General features: G+C 30.3%; 1 protein-coding gene across 2 annotated transcripts in view; it reads left to right on the forward strand.

Annotated features, from left to right (window-relative positions):
* LOC129960026 (uncharacterized) overlaps positions 1 to 21,145 on the forward strand; it is a 123,829-nt gene that overhangs the window by 21,187 nt on the left and 81,497 nt on the right. The window contains exons 1-3 of one of the 2 annotated variants that reach the window (XM_056073036.1): positions 153 to 220; positions 8,772 to 8,925; positions 13,197 to 13,264. In XM_056073036.1, coding sequence (XP_055929011.1) covers positions 8,775 to 8,925; positions 13,197 to 13,264 — 219 coding nt within the window. In that variant the 5' untranslated portion in view covers positions 153 to 220; positions 8,772 to 8,774. Of the gene's footprint in view, positions 1 to 152; positions 221 to 8,771; positions 8,926 to 13,196; positions 13,265 to 21,145 lie in introns of those variants that run through there. The other variant, XM_056073034.1, reaches the window with a different exon arrangement.

Below are 21,145 nucleotides of genomic sequence, written 5' to 3' on the forward strand. Positions count from 1 at the left end.
AATTCCCTGATTTCCCAAGCGTAAGGCTGCAAATGTTACATTTCTGTCGCATTCCGTCTTCTTTTTATTGATATTGAAAATCCATCAGTCATGTTCGATAAACTATGCCAGAATAAAGTTGGATTTTTTATTTCTGCGATTATACACACTTATTCTTTTTTGCTGTGTAAAATATGAAAAATGCTATGAAGAAAGACGAAGTACTTAAACATTAGATTCCGTATGTATTAATTTATATCTGTATATTTAGATTTAAAAATCAATGCATTTTATTTAAAAACAATTAGATCTGGGATTTGAAACTCCCGTGTCATCATTTTTGGGCTCGCATTCTTATCGTTAACTACTTTTTTCCCATCGGAGCTATTGCATGCTAATATTCCCTAAGAACTGAGTTAGTCCTCCTTTAATTGCATTCATTGATTTTTCTTAATGTGCTATATATGAATATTTTATGAATAAATATTTTAATCTTTTTATTCAAACACCTTTATAAAAAGTCTATTAAAAATTTAGAATTACTTGGAATTATTTTTTAAGCGTAAAGAGCAATTGAAGGAAAAATTGAAGAAGAAAAATAAATTATATTTCTCGACTGCATAGTTATAATACTGAACGTAGAATCTGAAAAATTTAGGTATTAATTTATTTTAAAAGTTTAGTGCATACTTGAATAAGCTCTTTCATTGTAGCTAAAAAGCTACAATATCACATATTTATTTTTTGACATCAGTTAGTGTCGGTAATGTTTCATTTGTGAAATAATTGTAACCTAATAAATTAGACTGCAAAAAAAAAAAAAAAAATACTGTTAAATAAACCTAATTTGCAATTACACAATTTACTTAATCCAGTGATTTTTAGTAAATTCACACAATTTGGCTACAGCAAAGTAACTCTTCTTAGCATGCACATTGTAAAAAAGTATTGCCTATAGTTACCAACGTTCTATTAAATTTACTTTTAACTATTAATCAGAGGATTATCATAATAAAATAAGCATAACAGATTAAAAATATTTGCAAATTCCTTGTGGAGGAAGTAATATTTAAATGAATCAGATGGCATTTTTTTCCCCCGAACTATTCAGTGTTTTCTGAATGAGGGAAAACAACACTATTGTCTTGTATAAAATAAATGCTTGAATTTTTCTAATAATATCACCGATGGGTGATCGATATAATGGATGAAAAAAACTTAATTTTCATAAATCAGTTTGATAGCTTAGCACAAAGACAAAAAGCAGTTGGCAAAAATGCGTCATCTTATTCACTTGCCACGTTGATTATTCTGCCAAATATTAGACAAATTATAAGTGAAACGGACGACGTTTGAATCAGATAACTGAAAATCTGCGGACTTAGTCTTCAACATCAATCGCACTGATATCTTAATTGAAGGACCAAAAATTATCGGTAAAATGCGTCATGTTTTTGACTTGTCACCTTGTCGACTTAAACCATTACTTCGATATTTCGATTGTTTACAGTGTTCTATATAACATTATTATTAAGTTAGTTTTTAAATTATTGCATTGGTTAATGCCCAGATCTCTACAACCAGTTTGAACCGGTGAAGACTTTTACTTAAGAAATTAAATTTCTCGCCGATGGAGGGGAAGGGGTAAGCGATTACCGATAGGAGAATAATTCAACAATTGCCCCCTTGCCAGCGCCGCCTTTGGATATCACGAGCACCACTGGGGTCAACTAAAGCTAACTTCTCTGTAATGCTTGAAATAATTTTTTTTTAAGAATGGCAACATCTTTGTAAATAGAATTGTGAATATTAATTTTTTAAAAATGAAAGTTAATTCAAACTTGATTTGTGTGTGTGTATGTGCGCGCGCGTGTGCGTGTGTGCATAAACCACTACATATACTCTAGTCCACTGCTGGAACACATCAGCAGTAATATTAAAATGGGAATGGTTTCTCTGTGGTTATAAGTAAAAAAAAAAAAAAAAAAAAAAAAAAAAATGATAAACCAAGTTCACAGACTGCTGGCTGACCTGCGTGAACGTGTCAAGACTTATTCCTCCAAATTTAGAGTTGAACTCTGTTTGCTACACTTAACAGTTTCTGAGCATTCTTCGTTTTACTTTTTTTATTTAGTTACTTATCTATTTTTTGTATTTATTTTTTCTCTCATCACTTTAGATGCATTTTATTTTATTCAAAATTTATTATTTTGTGTACCATGTGGTGTAGGTTATGTTGCTTGTGCCCCTTTACCATTTTTTTTAAATTTACATCTCTGACTATCTATCATATCAGCTATAGGGCTATGCTAATTTTCTATTTGTTAAAAAAATCGAATGAATCGATTTTTCGGTATAAAGGAAAAATATTTCGGAAAAAAATATCGATTTGTCGGTATCAAGACGATGATCTTAATTGACGGTTAATCGCGATGCAGTAAATCGATACTTACAATTAATTCTCGTCTTTAATACTTAAATTGGTGGTAATTTTGAATTTTTATCATTTGTGTGAATCTCACCTATCGAAAATGAAGAAAATGAAAATAGGGTAGAATTTGATGAAAATTTAAGTGTTTATTTTTGTTGCCCTTTATTGTTTTTCTCCTTTTTGCATACTTTTTGTTAATATTTCTATAAATATCGTCATATAGGGGGATTATAATTAAAGTTCCACTTTGAAATGGTCTTAAAAGGAAAACTACTGGACCAAATGTTATCAAACTTGGTAGTAGTTTAAAAAAGATCATGGAAATTCCCTTTTCTCAAAAAAAAAAGGGGGGGGGGGTTAAAAACTTACCACCATGGAGGAAATGGCGCTGCATGCAATATTGTTAAACAGAAAATAAGACATAAAGACATCGGTTTAAAATGTATTTAATCGTTTCTGAAATGAAACTGTTTGTGGGATTATGCAAAATCGCAATGCCTTATAATTGGCTTACGGCAATATGAAGCAAATGATTTATGCAGATGCGCTTTACACGTTATTTGATTTTCCAGATAAAATTGAGCCTGTGAGAGTTCTCATTGTTACGTATCGATAATGTCTCTAACCATGCAAGAGCGTGCTTTTCTCTTTAAATGTTATTGTGAATGCTATAACAATGAACGGCGTGCTTTGCAAAGGCATCGTCCAGTAAGAGGAATACGCCGTGGACCAGTGACACCGCAGGGTTTGAGGAAAATGCTGGCAAAGTTTGAATCCACGGGTTTGTTAGCTGTTGTACCTGGGAGGAGTACAATGTTGCGTTAGCAGTGGAGGAAGCAGCAATGAAAAACTCTCACGGTACGTGTAGTGTACGTGCTTCGCATGTCGAATGGATGTACCGTCGCACATCGAATGGCCGTACCATGGAGTACTGTGTACAAAATTGTCTGTAAAGTGCTGCAGTTCTACCCCTACGAAATCAAACATGTTCAAGAACTTCAATGTAACGATGCTGCTGCGAGATAATCTTTCACTTTGGAATTCCTTGCACGGATAGAAATAGATGAACATTAACCATGGAACAATTTGTGGACAGACGAGGCCCATTTTTTACCTAAATGGTGATGTCAATACCCATAATTGCAGGATTTGGACCAAACAAATCCCTCATGTCATCTATCCACTTACAATGCATTCTCCTAAAGTCACCGTCATACCACATCAAACAGTAGATTGAAACATTTTTCTCTGAAGAGCAGTCGACAACTGGACCTGTTACATGCAGTGTGACTGCAGCTGGCTTAGAGTCAATGTTAAGACGTTTCGTGATAACTGAACTCCAGCAGCGTGGCATTTTAGACCCCCACCACACATTAGTACATGTGTCACAAAGTTCCTTTAGCAATATTTCATGAATGAACGGATTATAGGCCGAAACTCCCCCACTTCTTGGCCACCCCGGGCACCAGACCTATGGGGTTATCACAAAAGAACTGTTTATAGTGATAATTTGTACAATTTGGCGGAATTGAAAATTGCAATGCACCGAAATATGTGTAACATTCCTCCTGATATGCTAAGAGCTACTGTTAAGAATGCAGTAATGTGATTTAACTTGATTTCAGAAAATGGTGGACGCCACATTGAATATCCTTTGTAACACGTTTCAGGAACGATTAAACACATTTTAAACCGATGTCTTCATGTCCTATTTTCTTTAACAATATTGCATAAAGCGCCATTTCTCACTGGTGGTGATTTTTTTGACAGAAAAGAAATTCTCATTACCTTTTTCAAAATTATTACCAAGTTTGATAACATTTGGTCCCTTAGTTTCCCTTTTATGACCATTTCAAAGTGGAATTTTAATTATAAGACTTTTGGAATAAATTGTTTTCTGTTCCCTAAACTGAAAGATTCCAACAACAGATTTCTGTTTAAATATTATCAAAGTATTATATATCTTTTATTATCAGATATATTTACAACACAAGTAAATTTTTTATGCTTTATTTATTTTAAACATCAGAAATAGCTTCCAGAAATAATGGTAAAGCAGTTCTGTAATAATTTTTAATACCTTGATGAATTAAGTTTAAAATTCATATGAATAACTGAACTTAAAATGTATCTGTTTGGCAATAGATGCTAATCATTACTTAATTTTAAACATTTTTTATTCCATTTATCCAATTAATTAATATGTTACGGTCCAGTTAAAATATTAATCATTATTGTCATAAAAATGCACAAATTCAAAGCATTTTTCTGTTTAATTGTTTTCTGTATGAGTTTTATATGTTTAAATTTCGTAATGTATTTCAAAAATTTACTTATATATATATATATATATATATATATATATATATATATATATATATATATATATATATATATATATATATATATATATATTGTAAAGCACAAAATTAAATTTGTTATAAAATTCGATTTAAACGACAGTCTTATTTTTAAATTTTTGTTCAAATTATTTTTTAAAAGCTTCGAAAAATCTTAAATTATTCGAATAATGTTTAATATTTTTACTTTAAAGACATTTTAAAAAAATCTTTATTTTGTTATTGCTCTAAGCAGCCTAGGGGACGGAGGCCTCACCGCAATACGTAACGTAATTGATGACTACACGCTGAGTACAATCTGTAACTGATTAAATTTTAATGATTCTGAAAGATTTTTTGTCCTTCTTTAGGCGCCACAATTCCTCTTGGTGCTCAAAACTTGAACTATTTTTATTTTTTATCGCAGAAGTCTTTTCCCCATGGTCCAAGTACATACCAAGTGTCATAAAAATCCGATAAAGAGAACGGATTTTTTTTTTTGGGGGGGGGGGTTGAAAAGGGCCACTTTAATTATAACCAACCTGTATTATTATTAAGGAATAAAATAAATTTATACTAAAAGTGCTTGAGATAATAAAAATATTATAAAATTATTACATAAAAGAATTGATTAGAAGAATGATAAAATTCGATTCCGAAAACGCTGAAATCCACATTTTCACGGAGATATATAATGACTAAGAAAATGTTTCATATTAATTTTGAAATTCATCAAATTTTATCAATTACATGGCTGTGATCAGCTCTACTTACGATTATTCCAAGTGTATTTAATGATTCTCATTTTACTGCTGTATTACGTTAGATTAATGTTCCATAGGGGACGCTAGACGAAGGGTGTTTTGGGGCGGAAATCGCATTTTTGAACGTTGATTAAATGACGGAGACATAGTCATCTGTTATCCCATTCTCGAAACCTACACTCAATTCTAATCACTTTATATTTAATTTATTAATTAAAGATCATTATAGTATTTTCAATGGTAGAAGAAATCCTTCGATTTGTAATTTCGATTCGATTTATTGCCTGGCGTGTAATGCAGGCTTTCAACTCAGGTATAGTTCGTCAACGGATTCTGAGACGATCACATTTCGACGACTCCATCTCATTAAGAGGTGAGACGCGGAACGATGATTGCATTTCCGGTATTCCCTTTGACCTTGGATTTCCCCTATTAGATACTAGTAAATGTAAGCATCTCCTCCTTTCATCTTTCCTTTCACCCCTATTTTGACGAATTAAACCCACCCTAATGCATGCGTAAATGCGCGGAGGGTTTTACAATCCGTTGCTGAACTATAAAGTCCTAATTCCTCCTCCATAAACACGATGTTTGAGTAATTCCCACAACCAGAAATCACAGGGATTTAAGTCGGATGAACAAGGAGACCAGACATCCCTAAAAACTCTAGATATTACACGATTATAGCCAAAGTTAGCACGACGCAGTTCTTTCACTTGGCGCCCAAAGTGGGTAGTTGCTCCATCCTTCATAAAAAGAGTTGTCTGCAAATATTGCTATACCTGTAAAGCAAGAACGGCTTGCTGTCGCACTCGCAACAGCATGTTTTAGGGCCTTGAGGAGTGAGAGTTTCAAAGAAAAATGGCCCGAGGATAAAATCAGCAGTAAATCTACATATTGCAGTAACGTAATCAATTGTTTTTGCGTCATTAGGAGCAGAAGCACCCCATATGCAGCAATTTTGATTATTCACAGCTCCCTTTAAAGAAAAGCACTCCTCATCTGACTATAGAATTTGTTAAGGCGACGCGTCATCAACTTCCATTCTCGACAAAAATCGGTAAGCAAATTTATAGCGTGTTTGGTGGCAGCATTTATACCACGTGGATCGTATACGAATACCCTTTTAAAATTTATCGCAGAATTTTTCGTATTGTTGACCACGGATTTACCAACTGACGTGACACAAAGCGGGCTGAAACTGGAGGCTCTTTAATAGTTAACGGGAGAAATGAAAATTTAGGACTTAACTGGGGGGGGGGGAGGGTGCGGTCTACGAGACCACATTTTCTTTGCATTCAAATTAAATTTTCTAATGAAAGTATTAGTATGAAAATTCTACATATTTTTCTTAATATATTTTGAAAAATCTCTAAAACATTATTTATATCTCATCATTGAAAAAAGTAATTGCGTTTGAACATACATTTTCTTCTCAAATTACATGTTACAACAAATAATATTTTTGAAAAAACATATTACTTCTTACTTTTTAAATCATATTTATTTTTTAAAGGTGTGTAGAAAACAATATAATTAAAAATTCAACAATTATATGGGAAAAAAATGACAGTGGGTAAAAAAATTTATCCTTTTTTTTATCGGCATCATTTTTACGCAGAAACTTGTGAACATTCGTAGCATAGTTTTCGATGGCATTTTAAGCATACAGGTTAAGTACTAGTATAAAAATTAGCCTGTAAATTATGTAGATATTTTTCTTGATATATTAATATATTTTAGAAATTTTTCAAAATACATTATCACTAGAAAAATTAATTATGTAGAATCAGTGAAATGGGAACGTTCATCGAAAAAAGTCTTCTGTGCAATTATCTTCATATCTAAAATCATTTTCTGCTTCATTTAAAAGTCTCTGGAGCTCTGCTTCATAACGAGGATCAGTAGGCTGTTTGATAATTCAAGGACAAAGCTTTAGAGCATCTGCAAAACTTTCTGTAATACTGGAACACTAAAAGGGAGGGGCAGTTTCACAGACGTACGTCAAAGAAATAGCTAAAATATTTTTTAAAGCAGCCGCTGAAACCAGTTGAAAAAAATGTTTGATATTAAAGGTTTAGAAACCGGAAGCTATTGGATCAATCCATTCGATTCCGCTAAAAATAGAATAGGGGTGACTGAAAGTCCCTCCTTAGCGGTCCGAGATACCGCACTTCCCCAGTTAAGGGTTAAATCACAGCACTGCTACATTCATTCGCAAACGGTTTCCGCCCTCATTCTGGCTTTTTTTTTTGAAAAATAGAAATTAATTGTATGTACAATATACGTAAAAATCGGCCAAATCGTAACAAATAAATATGCTTATATAGCACTAATTTTATGCAGCCAGGAATACGATGGATGGATGGATGAATGTGGATATTGTATGGCACAAGATTCTTTCTCAGGATACGCTGCGCCGAAAAAACGGTTCAGTTAAGAAGTCTAGGTATTAGTTCCATGAAATTCATTATAAAACATGTAAAAAGAAAACTGTAATAAAGTAAAAATTTAATTGTAAATTCAGATTTTATTAAAAAATGATTACTTCTTTCAGGAACAGAAAGAGAGGAGATTTGTCTTTTCTACTAGGAGATAGACCTCAGGCATGAGGTCTATCTCCTAGTAGAAAAGACAAATTTAAATCAGTCGAGTTAAATAAATTGATACGGTCTCTATTAAAAACAGAACATTAAATGGAAGCGTGGCGTATGATCAGAATGACATTACATGAATCACAAACAGGTGGGGATTTACCAAATTAAGTATCTGTATGTAAGATGCTAGTGGCCGATGTGCTGTCGTGTTAAAATCATATTATACTTCTGGCTGAAAGATGAAGTAATTATCGAGCGTTTGGCAGGTATACGATTGATTACTATATGAAATCGTTTATCAAACAAATGAATATTGTAGGTTTAAGGATTTTCAAAAATTGATTGCATTTTGAAGATTTTAGGCAGTTATACCGTAAATTCAATAACCTATCATATTTCTGACAAAATTTTAGATTTCAACAAGTAGTAATAGCGGTGTTGAAACAGTTTTGTTAAATTCTATACATGGAACGACCATCGTAATTTTAATTTTCAGATAATCAAAATGTCGGATGGAAACTGGGATTTTAAATATGAAAAGTAGTGACGAAATGTATTAAAAAATTGAATTGTAATGAAACATTGAATTTTAAATTTCTGATAATTTTTGTTTTACTTTATGTGTTTTAAAATTATGATTTAGATGTGATGTCTTTTGCAGAACATGACTGAGAAAGGTGAAAAGAATCTGCTTATGAATGTTTCAAAAGATGAAATGAACACAATTGATGAAATTTTGCAGTCAAGGCAACATGGGGTAGTTCCAGAGAGAAGAATTATTAGAATACCTCTGTTATCTCGAGCCTTCGTTTCTGGTAAATAGAAAATTCTTAATGATTGAATGACTGTTTCCTTTTTCAAAATGTTATTAAGTTCTGTGTATCATATGTATATCATGTATTTTGTATACTTTTTGTTGTCTTGTATACATATATTGTTTATGTTTCTATATGCATTATTATAAATTAATATGTTCCATTATGCTATACTTGTTATACACTTTTTTGTCAACGAAGCTTGTGACATTCATTTAATTTAATGATTAATTATGATATTTAGCATAATTAATTAAATTATACTTTTGCAATATTTTTTACAGTAGTTGAAATATTCATTTGAAAGTTATTTCATAATTGCTTGTTTGCAATATAAGAAAGATAGATAATTAAAAGCCCTTATATTCTGACTAAATTGGGATTTCTATGTGAGATCTAAAAACGTGAGAAGTAACAATGATAAATTATCAGACAGCTTAATTCATTACATGAACATAGGAGATTTATATTTAACATTTAATCAGTTCTGACAGGAATGAATGAATCATAGTATTCTATTCAGTATATAAATTTAGATTATATGATCACAGAATCAAGTTACCTAATTAATTTTAGATAGAATATTAAAGCTTTTTTGATTCTCTTGGCAGGCATACTTTGGTTAGTTTAATCTTGTGTGCTATTTAATAACCATGAACTTCAGACATCAGAAGATAAATATAACCTCATAAGATTAAATTTAGAGTTTGTGTTGTGTAAGGAAACTTTGTAGTATTCTGTTTCAATGATTTAATATTATGATTCATGTTATTTGTTTTGTATTATTCTATACATTTTTGTGGATATTTTCATTTCTAGGTATTTATGATAATAGTAAAATTCTGATGTTGCTTAAAGTCTGGATTTCATGACCATCTCTGTTTCCCTATATAACTTTTAAGACTTCTTATTTCTAAGGAAACAGTTATTTCAAATTAATATCTCTTAAAATTCAAAATTGCATAGAGTACTAATATTTATGCATTTAGTCTGTACATTTATTATATATTACAAAACTCAGCCGAATAAATATAATTTTATGAGTTCTGTCTACCACCAGTCCAGCAATTTTTGTGGGTGAGGGAATTTTCTAAAATGCATTGGACTCTATTACAGTACAGTGTGTATGTTCTGTCAAATAGGAAAGGGTGTTATATGAAACATTATTATCAGACAAATGTACTCATGTTTAAATTGTAACTGCAGTATTGTTTCTGAGATGTTGCATCGTTTTTAACAGTCAGGTATATTGATCATATATAAGCAACATGTAATTGTATATTTGTTTTTCTAATTAAAATTGAAAAGATTAGAAACTTAAATTTACCACATGCCTAATAAGGGATCGTTTACTGCGCAGTATGAGAGCTACTCACAATTTTTTCATTGCATTGTACTTATTCAACTTATGTCAGAGTCCATTGAACTTTAATGAAATGTGTTATATGAAATCCTTTCATCAGCCTATTATTTAATATGTGTTTAATGAAATCTATTCAACAGTCGGTTTTCTTTCAGAAAATAATAACATCCAGGTGGTTATTAAAATAATGGAAAACTTATGAATAAATGTGACATTTAAGAATGCACTAAGCATTAAAATATAATCCTAGCTACTAGTTTTTTTTAAATATAAAAAGTATATATCATGGTAATATGAGATAGCTTTAATAAAGTTGTACATGTCTTGAATTTTTGTCAAAAGTGCAAATTATCAGACCTCACAGATTTTCAAAGAGACCAAATTGTAGGAGCCCGACTAGTTGGAACAGCTGTGGCCGAAACATCCTAGCTTTTAGACGTTTTTAGAGGTACAGTGTCTAAAATCCTGTCAGGGTACAGATAGCATGGCAAGGCAAGCTCGGCAAAACAAAATAGTGGACGGAAGGAGAATCTGAGTGAAAGAGACCAGTGGGCATTGAAGCAAATTGCAATGTTTAAAAAGAAAACAACGGCAGCCAAAGTGACACAAAACTCAGTTAGCTCGAGGATTCTTCGGTGGCGATGATTGCAGTTAGGAGGAACCTTCAAAACAGAACATCCATTGTAGAGCAGCAATTCCCAAGCCATTTGACACAAATGTCGATACCAAATGTCGTCTACAATGATGCCATAATCACAAAACCTGGTCAACTGATTAGTGGAAGACAGTTATATGGTCAGGCAAACAACTTTTACACCTTTCCCCACAATAGGAAGAGTACACATTTAGAGGACGCTTACATAAACTAATGATCGTAGTTGTCTCCTTAAAACTCTCTGACATGGAGTTGGATCTATCATGGTGTGGGAAGCCTTGTCATGGCTTTCTGCTGACTCAGTCGTAATCTTGAAATGAAGGTCACTGGAGGGAACTATAGAGAGGTGTTAGCTGACTAGGTCTATCCTTTGATGCAAACTTTGTATCCTGCAAGAGATGAAATTTTAGGATAGTAATGATCCTATTCATGCAGTGGGACTTGACCAATCGTATACTGATGAACGCTAGAATGGTGTGAAACATCTACCTTGGCTCACACTGTCCCCCCGATCTCAATGTAATCGAACCGTTATGGTTTAATTTAAAGCTTTCAATATGAAGTCGATATTCTTCACAAGCATCTTTCTTAGAACTTTCAGATTTCTATAAAAAATGATATAATATTCCTTTAAACTCTATTCTGCACTTGTATGATTCAATTCCCAGGCTGCGTTACAGGCCAAAGGTGGCCCTTACGCCTTATTAATAAATATTCTTGTATTCTTTTGCAGCGTTTCCATTATTTTGATTACCTCATACATATATAACATGTATATAATGTTTTTATTTTTTGCTTTCAATGCATGCTATTTGAAACTTACGGATAGTTCAATAATTTGCAAAAAATGTTTTGATAAAGCAGAAGGTCAGTTAGATTTAAAAATATCAATCCAAAGAAATCAGGTTATTCTCATGGGAAATGATTGTTACAGCATTCGAAAATCTGTAGCTTATCATATGCAGAGTTAAAAATTGTTCTCTTCTCATTGTCGATAATTCACAGCTATAATGAACCCCCAGTCGGGCGTTCATCTCATTATTTTTCAAAAATTCTTTTGTTTTTAACATATGCTGAAGCATTGAATATGGTAATGTGAAACAGTTTGAATCAAAATATTAGTCTGGTTAGTGTTCAATTTTGTAAAAAAGTGCCAGAAAAAGATAAAATTTCCACTGTCTGTTTTGAATGTTGTTGATTGGTGTTTATATAATTCTGCTTTATTTGTGTGATTTGAAAAGTGCCTTTTTCAACTTAATAAAAAGTTGACAAGTTTTTTCATATTGGGTATGAAAATTCATTACCTTCTTCTAGGTAATATTTTGTTGAATGTAAAACTTTTCTAATTATATTTTAAATTTATGGAAATATCTTCAACTTACCTATGTTTTGAATTCTGATAAACTAACCTGTATTGTGGCCAGTATAATGCAGAAGTGGATACTTCTTATCAACTTTTCCATTTTTTTCTTTTGAAGATAACACTGTTACTTTTTTTTTTTCTAATTTTAGAAAATAGACCTATAATTCATTATAAATTTTTTCACATTTTAATACTCTTATTGTTCTGCTTTTTGTATTATCATTCAGCCTAAAAAACTGAATCTATAAGTTGTTATAAAAATACATTATAAAAACTCGTTTAATATTCATTGTGATTCTATAAGAACTGTAGTTTCAGCATTCATTCTGTTTTTGTTTTGATAGCATTAATTCTTATCTGTCAAATGCGTTTTTTTTTTTTTTTTGTCTTGTCAAAATTTATTGCAGTAAGGAATCACAATGCACCAAATGCACCATATTTTTTGAATGACGTCATTGTTATTTAAGATGTTTTATGTTAATTTAGTTTTATTGCATACTAAAATATTGATAATGTATGTTTGTTGACTGCTGCAAAACGTAATATGTAATAATATTGTGTATGATTTTATATAGATTATTTCAAATTCCAATAAAAATAAAAATATTCTTTCTTTCTTTTTTATCTCTGCATAAGTCCTGTAAGAATAAAAATCTTAGATGATTGTTGGGTTATGTATCAGAGGTTTTTATGAATGGAGCTATTCTTTATTTGGATTTTGTTTTAAAAATGTATAACATATGTTCTGTTAAGCTTGTTTGAAAATCTATAGTATTTTTTGTATTGTGTTTATTTTTAAAGTCTAGAAATTTGACTTTTTAACATTTAATTATTTGCTTTACTCGTTTTTTTATGTTGTAATTTTATAATTATTCACTTATGTTTTTTAGGTTCTCCAAAAATTCATTTTCCAGTTAGAGTGTTGATACGAACTGGTCCTTTAAGGCAATTAACTAATGTAAGAATATTTTGATGTTTCTGTTTTTCTGTTCTCCATTATTGTGATTAATTTCTGTATGGGACAATATTCTGCTTAATATATTTTCTAATTAATCTGAAAGCTGTAAAATAATTTTGTTTACTAATTTGCAATTGTTGATAGGAAGAGTTGCTGTCAAAATAAGGCAACATTTATTTCCTTTTTACTTTTATAAATCGTTCAGTTTGTTTCAAAATCTGGCAGTTTGAACATAAAAATGTAAATTTTTTTGCTGTGCAGACTTTTTAGTTTTGCATTTTATAATGCCAGTTTTAATAAAACTTTCCGAAATTTGTTTTTGTTGTGTCGTATCACAACTTAGTTGTTACTTTTTCTCTTGACTGTGCATTTGTTTTCCAATTTGTTTCATTGAAGACATTTTTTTATATGGTTTTGCTTAAAATTCATAAGCAATTATGATTGCTGAGCTACAGCATCCACCTGAACATATTAATAAAAATAAAAAATAAAACTTTATTTTTTCATTTTTTATGTTGTATGTTTTCCCCTTTTAGAGTATAATGAGAAACGAAAATGGGGCGCAGGGAAGAAGGCAAAAGAAGAAGCAATAAGTAGATGCACCCAGAATGCATAAATATTTGCTCATTACCCAATAATTGTGCAATCGCTGAAGATGAAAACAGAGATTCCTTTTATTGAATTTGATGATGGCTGGGATACTCTGATCACAGATCAGATTTAGCTTACGGCCGGCGGTACAATGCTTTCGCTCTCTCTTATGCAATGTTCATTTTTGCTTTTATGTTTTGTCTTTCTTTCTATCTTTCCTTCTGTTTTACTGTCATTTAGTTCTGGTTTCTCTTTCAAGCCCTTCGTTAAAAATTCCTCACAGAAAAAGGATATATCAATTTTCTAAAATGCAATTCAGATAATTTACGTTTAAAAAGTTTTGACTATTTGAAAGTAAAGCTGTTTTTCAAAAACTGCATTTAATTTTATTTTCTTGTCAGATGGTTTTAAAACACGGTTCACTTCTGAATTGATGAATTACCTTTGCACATTAGGGAGCAGAAATTGCTTTTTCAAAATTTCATCTTTTTTGAGTACTCTGTTAGTATTGCATCCTTAACTTCTGATTATGAGGGATTTTGACAAAATAGCGGAAATACAGTTTTTGTAATATAAAAAATAGAAAGAAAATTGTTTCACCGTTCTTTCTAGGGTAAAGATATGGCATTTTCAAATAAGTTTACAGGTTTTTCATTTGCACATTAATTGAGGTATAAAAAGGCATTATGAAATTGCCGTATGCTGTTATTTTGCTGCCTCAGTGTAGGAGTAAAGTTATGCAAGAACAGAATATAGCATGTGATATTGATAAATTCGTATTTTTTTATATTTTATGATAAAAATCTAATTATCATAAAAAAAAGGAAGACACCTCAGCATTCCAAACTGTCAGTTATGATGCAAATTTACTTTATGAAAGTTTAATTGTGTAGAAATGGTGAAATACTACAGCTCTCTGGAGTGAATAATATATAACCTTCTTCTTAACGTGTTAATTCAGAAATGAATTTTGCAGTTGCTCACTTTAACTGCTGCATTTTCATTTATTTTTTGCTGTCTGGAAACTAAATACGAAGTTAACTAAAATTTATAAAATTTGCATTAATATTTTTGTACTCCAATAAAAAAAAATCGTGTTCTTAATTAACTAATTAGTATAGTACTCAATAAATCTACTTGTCTATTAGATATTTACATCTTTAAAATGTATTCTATCTCTTAAGTATTTAGTTAGGCACCACAATGAATATTTATACCTTTCAACACATACTATACTATTTTGGTTTGTTTGAGATCTAACTTTACCAATCTGTTTTGCAAATTATCAAAAAATCTGGCAATGAGCCTTAGTTTTTGAAAATAAGTTAAAAAAAGAAAAACTAAAGTATATTGTTGATTATTTTTATGCATTATAATTTGATGAAAAATTTTATAAATAACCTACATTTCAGATTCTTAAAAAAAGTCATTTTAAAATAAATTATTGTTATATGTTTAAATATCTAGTGGGAAGTTTTATTATAATGGGGAAAAAAATATTTAATCATATTATTAAATCTTTGGCTTTTTTAAATGTGAGGTGTAAGTGTTATATTAATTTTCAGCGTGTCTTAGAATCATGTTTCATTTCCAAAATAATTCCACATGTTATTTCATAATGAAAGCCAGAAAATTTTCTGTTATGAGAAATCTTTTAGGATCTATTTGTCTTGAAATAAAATATTCAGTTATGCTGAAAATTCTTCTCCTTTCTAATTAAATATAATACATAAAATTCATGTTACTCAAACCATGTACATCAGATGAAAACATGTTTTTTATTACCATCATATGTGCATTAATTGATTTCACTTGGTGTCTGGAATTTCGATTATAAGAATCAAATGACTTGAAATTCTTGTTTTTGTATCTGCTTAAAAAAGTTCTTTGTATTCTTAATTTTTTTTTCAAAGTGTTTTTAAATGCATCAGTGATTGTCCAAAATTATTGTATGTTGAGATTTAAAGAATTCTTGTTTTAAAATCATGCTGAACATAATTTGCAGCCCAAATTTGGGTTTCAAAAATTGGGTTGGAAAAAAATTAAAAAAAAAAAAAAAAAAAAAAAAAGATTAAAATTTAGTTGTAAAAATTGTTGTGTTAAAAACGCAGCAAACCCTATCTGATTCTTTGCATAATTCTGCAGATTTGGTTTTATGTTTGTTTTGATGCCTATTTCTGTTACAATACTTTTTCCATCCAGAATCTCTCCAACTGAAGAGATCTACATTAACGACAATAAATTCTCTCCTCTCCTCTATTATGAATCTAAGTGTAAAGAAAATCCTTCATTCTCAAATTAAAAAGAGGTCTTTTAACGTACACACACTCTATAAAGATTCATATTACGAATTTGTGCTGATCTCCTGCTTATTAAGTAACAATGGAATATGCAGTTGAATGCACTTGCATACACCCTACACTTTGGTCATTTAGCAGATTATCTGCAGTTGTATGCCATTCGATTGTGCAGATAATTACTAATTAACTGTAGTATAAATACTATTTTTTCTATCATTTGTAAATTTGTTCTCGTAATTTTATATTGACTTCAGTTTCGTTTTTTTAAAAATAATTCTTTTAGTTATATTACATTTTTCCAAATGCGTAAAAGATATTTTGAATGACTATAAAAAATAAAAGTTGAAATAAATTTCCTAGATATGTATATGTTGGCTAGTTAAAATTTATAATCACTAGATATTCTATATTTTACAGTACTCAGGTATTATCTGATAAATATCGCTTTGTGTTTAATAATCCAAGAATAAAGTGTCAATTCAAACTAAGCATTGATAAAGTTGAAATAGCAATTTGTACGATAAAAAAATTCCTTTAAAAATAATTTAATATAGTTACTTAATCTAAAATTAAAATTTAAAAAAGTCTTAAAAATAACGAAGTTACGTGATAATAGTGACACAGAAAATGAACCTGAATATTAATGCATTATTAATATGTTAAATGACACATCGGTACCGGCGTTAAACTTTTCGTTTACGTCTGGTTCCGGTCTGAACAAACCGGCTGCATACTTTTCGCAGACCGTTCCTGATCACCTGTTGTATTTTTATCTACATGCTCATTCTTTAATGAGCTGTTATCTTAAGACGAACGCGAAACGCGACGCTCAGCATGTCTAGGCAGCGAAATTTGTTTATATGATGTATCACATAACTGACTCATCCATTTTCATGTCAACGGAATTCAGAATTTTTAATCAACAGAAAACTTCGTGATTCGTTGAAGTGTCACTAAGCCTCGCATGTCATTTTCTTATCATCTGCTAGGGAGAGAGACAATGAGTAGACTCGGGATACGAATCTGAAACAGATTATCCATAGAAAGTTATTGGGTAATATTGTGATAGGAAAAAGGCAGGCCCTGGAGTGCACTTTGTCTGCAAGCTTGGAGAAAAAAATATGAAGACAAGCTCCGATACTCAAGCCGTAGCATCTGTTTATACTCTGGTTCACCTATTGCAAGCAATCTGGAGTGACCGCGTGACGGTTGACTGTAGCTGAACTGAAACGGGAAGTAAAGAAAGCCGGTCGTTTAAGGTGTTAAACAGTTTTGTGCGAATAGGGATTTAAAAGAAAAGTCACCTTTTCTTCAGCATTTTTTTTTTTTTTTCCCTCTTTCTTTTCTGGTTGACATTTTGAGTCTGTTGAATGCATTCAGTTTGATATGTTTTGGTGCTCCTCTTTTCTCCTTTTGTAATTAAATTTTAGTATTTTATTAAAAAATAATTTGCATTGCATTTTTATTTGGTACAGATTGATGTTTGATTAATTTGCATTAAAGAAATTTTTAATAAAAATTTTAATTTCATTAAAAAATTTTAATAAAAATTTTAATTTTAGAATTAATTTTCAGAAACTATTATGCCTATTTCATTTATTTTGATTTATATAATTTTATCCACTTGGGCAGAAGAAAATGCTGTGAGCTAAAATGAATTGATTATTAATTCATACAATTTGTGTTTTGATAAATTTTGTTAATAACAGTGTTAGTTTGTTTTAATCAGTTTCCAAATGAATTGTGAACCATTCGATGTTTTCTGTGGATACAACAGTTCCGAAAAATATATATTTAGATTACATTCATCTTTTCCAAACTTACTGCTAATTGATATTATTCAATTGTTGAATGATAATATTTTTGTATTCTACTTCTACACGTTCAAAAACTTTGAGTATTTCTAATGATGAACTTTAGTTCATGCTTTAATATCGCAATTTCCTTTGTAGATAGATTCATACATGTATATGGGCCACTTTAAGCCAGCTGTGCTTAATATCACTAGACAACAAAATTCCATGAGATTGATAATACGGATATAAAAATAATGAATCTGTTGTGCTGAATAAAAATCTGATCATAAAATTTCTATATTAACTGATGTTTTTTAACATTTTCTGCATATATGCTTTTATATTTGTCAGACTATTTATTGCACATGTTACATTAACAGGGTAAACGAACTGGGAGTGGTCAGACAATTCTTGAAGATCGGGTGAAAGCGGGAAAAAGGCAGAGAAATTTATTCAAAAATTACATTTTTTATAATTTTATTTTGATAATTCGACGGTCTTTTTTAATAAGTAGAATGAACTAACTAAAGCAATAAAAGAAAATCAGTTCTTTATTGACAATCAGAAACAGCGGCTATTCGCGTTTTTACGCGCGCAACAGGCGGCGAGGTATTTACATTAAAATTTCGGCTATGCGGGATCGTCGGCTCTGTATATGAGGTCCCTTTAATTTTGAAGCAGATCTGCCATGCTTCTGTTCATGACTTATCACTAACTAATTCATTTCTTGTCTTAATTTTATATTCTGTTTGTTTATTTACATATTGTTGTTTGAAGAATTTACTTTTCCACCGTGATTTCTTGTAAAATTTATGGCATTATAATTTCTTAATTCATCTTTTTTAGGTCGAATTGCGATTGAGGGTCAATTTAGCATTTGTGCTCTTTGTCAAAATAATTTAGAACAGTTAAGTTTGTTATATTACTAATCAGAATTGCAGTGAAGAAAGATAAATTATCATATCTGATTATCGCATGCATTTAGGTATATTTTCACTGGAAATTCTTCTCTTCTTTATTTTTTTTAAATTTTTTTTTCAGAATGTTTATTTGATCGACATAATTGGAGAAAATAGTTTTGCTTTTACTTTCTATGAAAAATGCTACGTAACTAAGGCTCAGTTTTCATCTACAATTTTAACTTTTTTAAATGCTTTTTATTCAATAATAAAAAATAAAGACTGATCGTTTTTTCTTTTTTAGTCAGCGTCTAGTCAGTCATATTATATGTTATAAAAACGAAAGTATAAAATTTATATTAATAATATTGTATTATATTAGACTAGATATAATTGTTGGCTTAGTATTATAATGCAGCACTAATTTATTCGAAATGAAAAGTATACCAGAATTAATTTATTTTTCCACTTCTCTGAAATTTATTTGTTCAGAAGTGAACTATCGGATATTATTGGTAATATCTTCTTTACTTGTTTTTTTTTTTTTTTTTTTTTTTTTTTTTTTTTTTAATTTTGTGTACGTTTTTCTCTTAATTTTGGAAAATATAAATACAGACGTTTTGCTGTATTATGAGGCCTTCAAAGTATCGGACGACTGTCGTTATTGCTAATATTATCTTTTTTTTAAAATTATTTTATTATTATTATTATTATGCGCCTTTATAGATATTATATGCCTTTATGTTATCTATGCTTTTGTGTTTATAAGTAATTTTTTTTTTTTTTTGTCTTAGTGGAATTATTTTTCAGTTTTATTGGATGATGTTAAACGGTTTGAATAGGGAAGATCCCACTAGAAAGAAACAGATTATTTCATTCTTAAGCTAATGTGCGAGTTATTTAATACTTCATCTATCATGAATAAATCTGGTACGCATTTCTGAAATGTGATTAGTGGGATATAAGCTTCTTAGAGGAGCACACATCTTTTAATGTTGTATATATTGATTTTTTTTAATTGAGAAATATTTTTAAAACAGTATCTTTTTTGAAAACTAATAATTGAAAAATGCTGCTATGTTTTGTTTATTCTATATTGATTTTACTTATAAAAAATGGAACTACTTTTCATATACTGTTAAGATCGTGATTGCCCGAAATAAGAGGGAAAAAATGAAGCGAAATCATTCTGAAGATTTCAGACACATAAAAAAAAAAGCAAGGGAATTTTTTTATAATTCTGAAAACATTGGGGCAAATCAAATAGCTGAAATGCTGCCATCCTGATAAGACTTCTTTGTAAATAAACTGGAAAAAGGATTGTAAATTTATCATAAATAGCCATTTATCACAATACAAATGAAATTAAATATTAATATACTTTCTTTTTTACAGTTTTATTATATATAATCTTGGGTACATGAGTTTTTCATGCTTTTAGCTGCACTTTTATGTCATTTAGCTTGGAAATTGACTGGTAGAATTATTAGTAAGCCTGAATCCCTTAGTTTTGCTTCATGGAATCATCATTTCATTCTTTCAAACTGTTACGATTTCGCTATATTTCACAACATACCTCCTCTTCCTGCTTGCTTATAAAAAATAGAAGCGTTCTACTTCCAATTGCAATAGTACTTGTGCAGAATATTTATGGCCACTTTTTGAGAGTAATTCTTGATAGTGCATCTCAGGCGAACTTCGTAACGAAGCAGTTTGCTGAAAACGCGAATTTTCGAAAACAAAAAATAAATACATCGGTTTCTGGATTGGGAGGAATTTATACTTCGATTGAATATGAGGTTGTTGCTAATATAGCCAATTGTATTGAATCTTTCTTTTTGTCACAAACCTTTTTTTATAATAGATAGAATTACGGATATGGTTCCGGCAACAAATGTTAATTTAGAGAATTTAGAAATTCCACATGTTATGCTTGGGGATCCGAAATTTACACGGAGTTCCAAAATCGATGCCCTTTTGGGTACTGAAGCCTTCTTTGAAGTTTTTAAGGGTGAGCAAATACGTTCATCTCTAAATTCGTTAATATTTCAAAATACTGTATTTGGTTAGGTCGCTGGTGGCTATGTAAATATTAACAATCAGGAGCCATGTACTTATTTATGTAGTTTAGTTTCTCAAAATGAGAATATAGAAAAAGTAATCAAAAAATTCTGGTTAGTGGAAAATATTAGCGAAGAAAATACTATTCTTAGTAGTGAAGAAGAATTTTGCGAGGCGCATTTTGTAGAAACCCACACTAGAAATAAGGATGGTCGATTCGTAGTTAAAATGCCG

Source organism: Argiope bruennichi, chromosome X2, assembly GCF_947563725.1.
Source record: "Argiope bruennichi chromosome X2, qqArgBrue1.1, whole genome shotgun sequence".
NCBI classification, from domain to species: domain Eukaryota; kingdom Metazoa; phylum Arthropoda; class Arachnida; order Araneae; family Araneidae; genus Argiope; species Argiope bruennichi.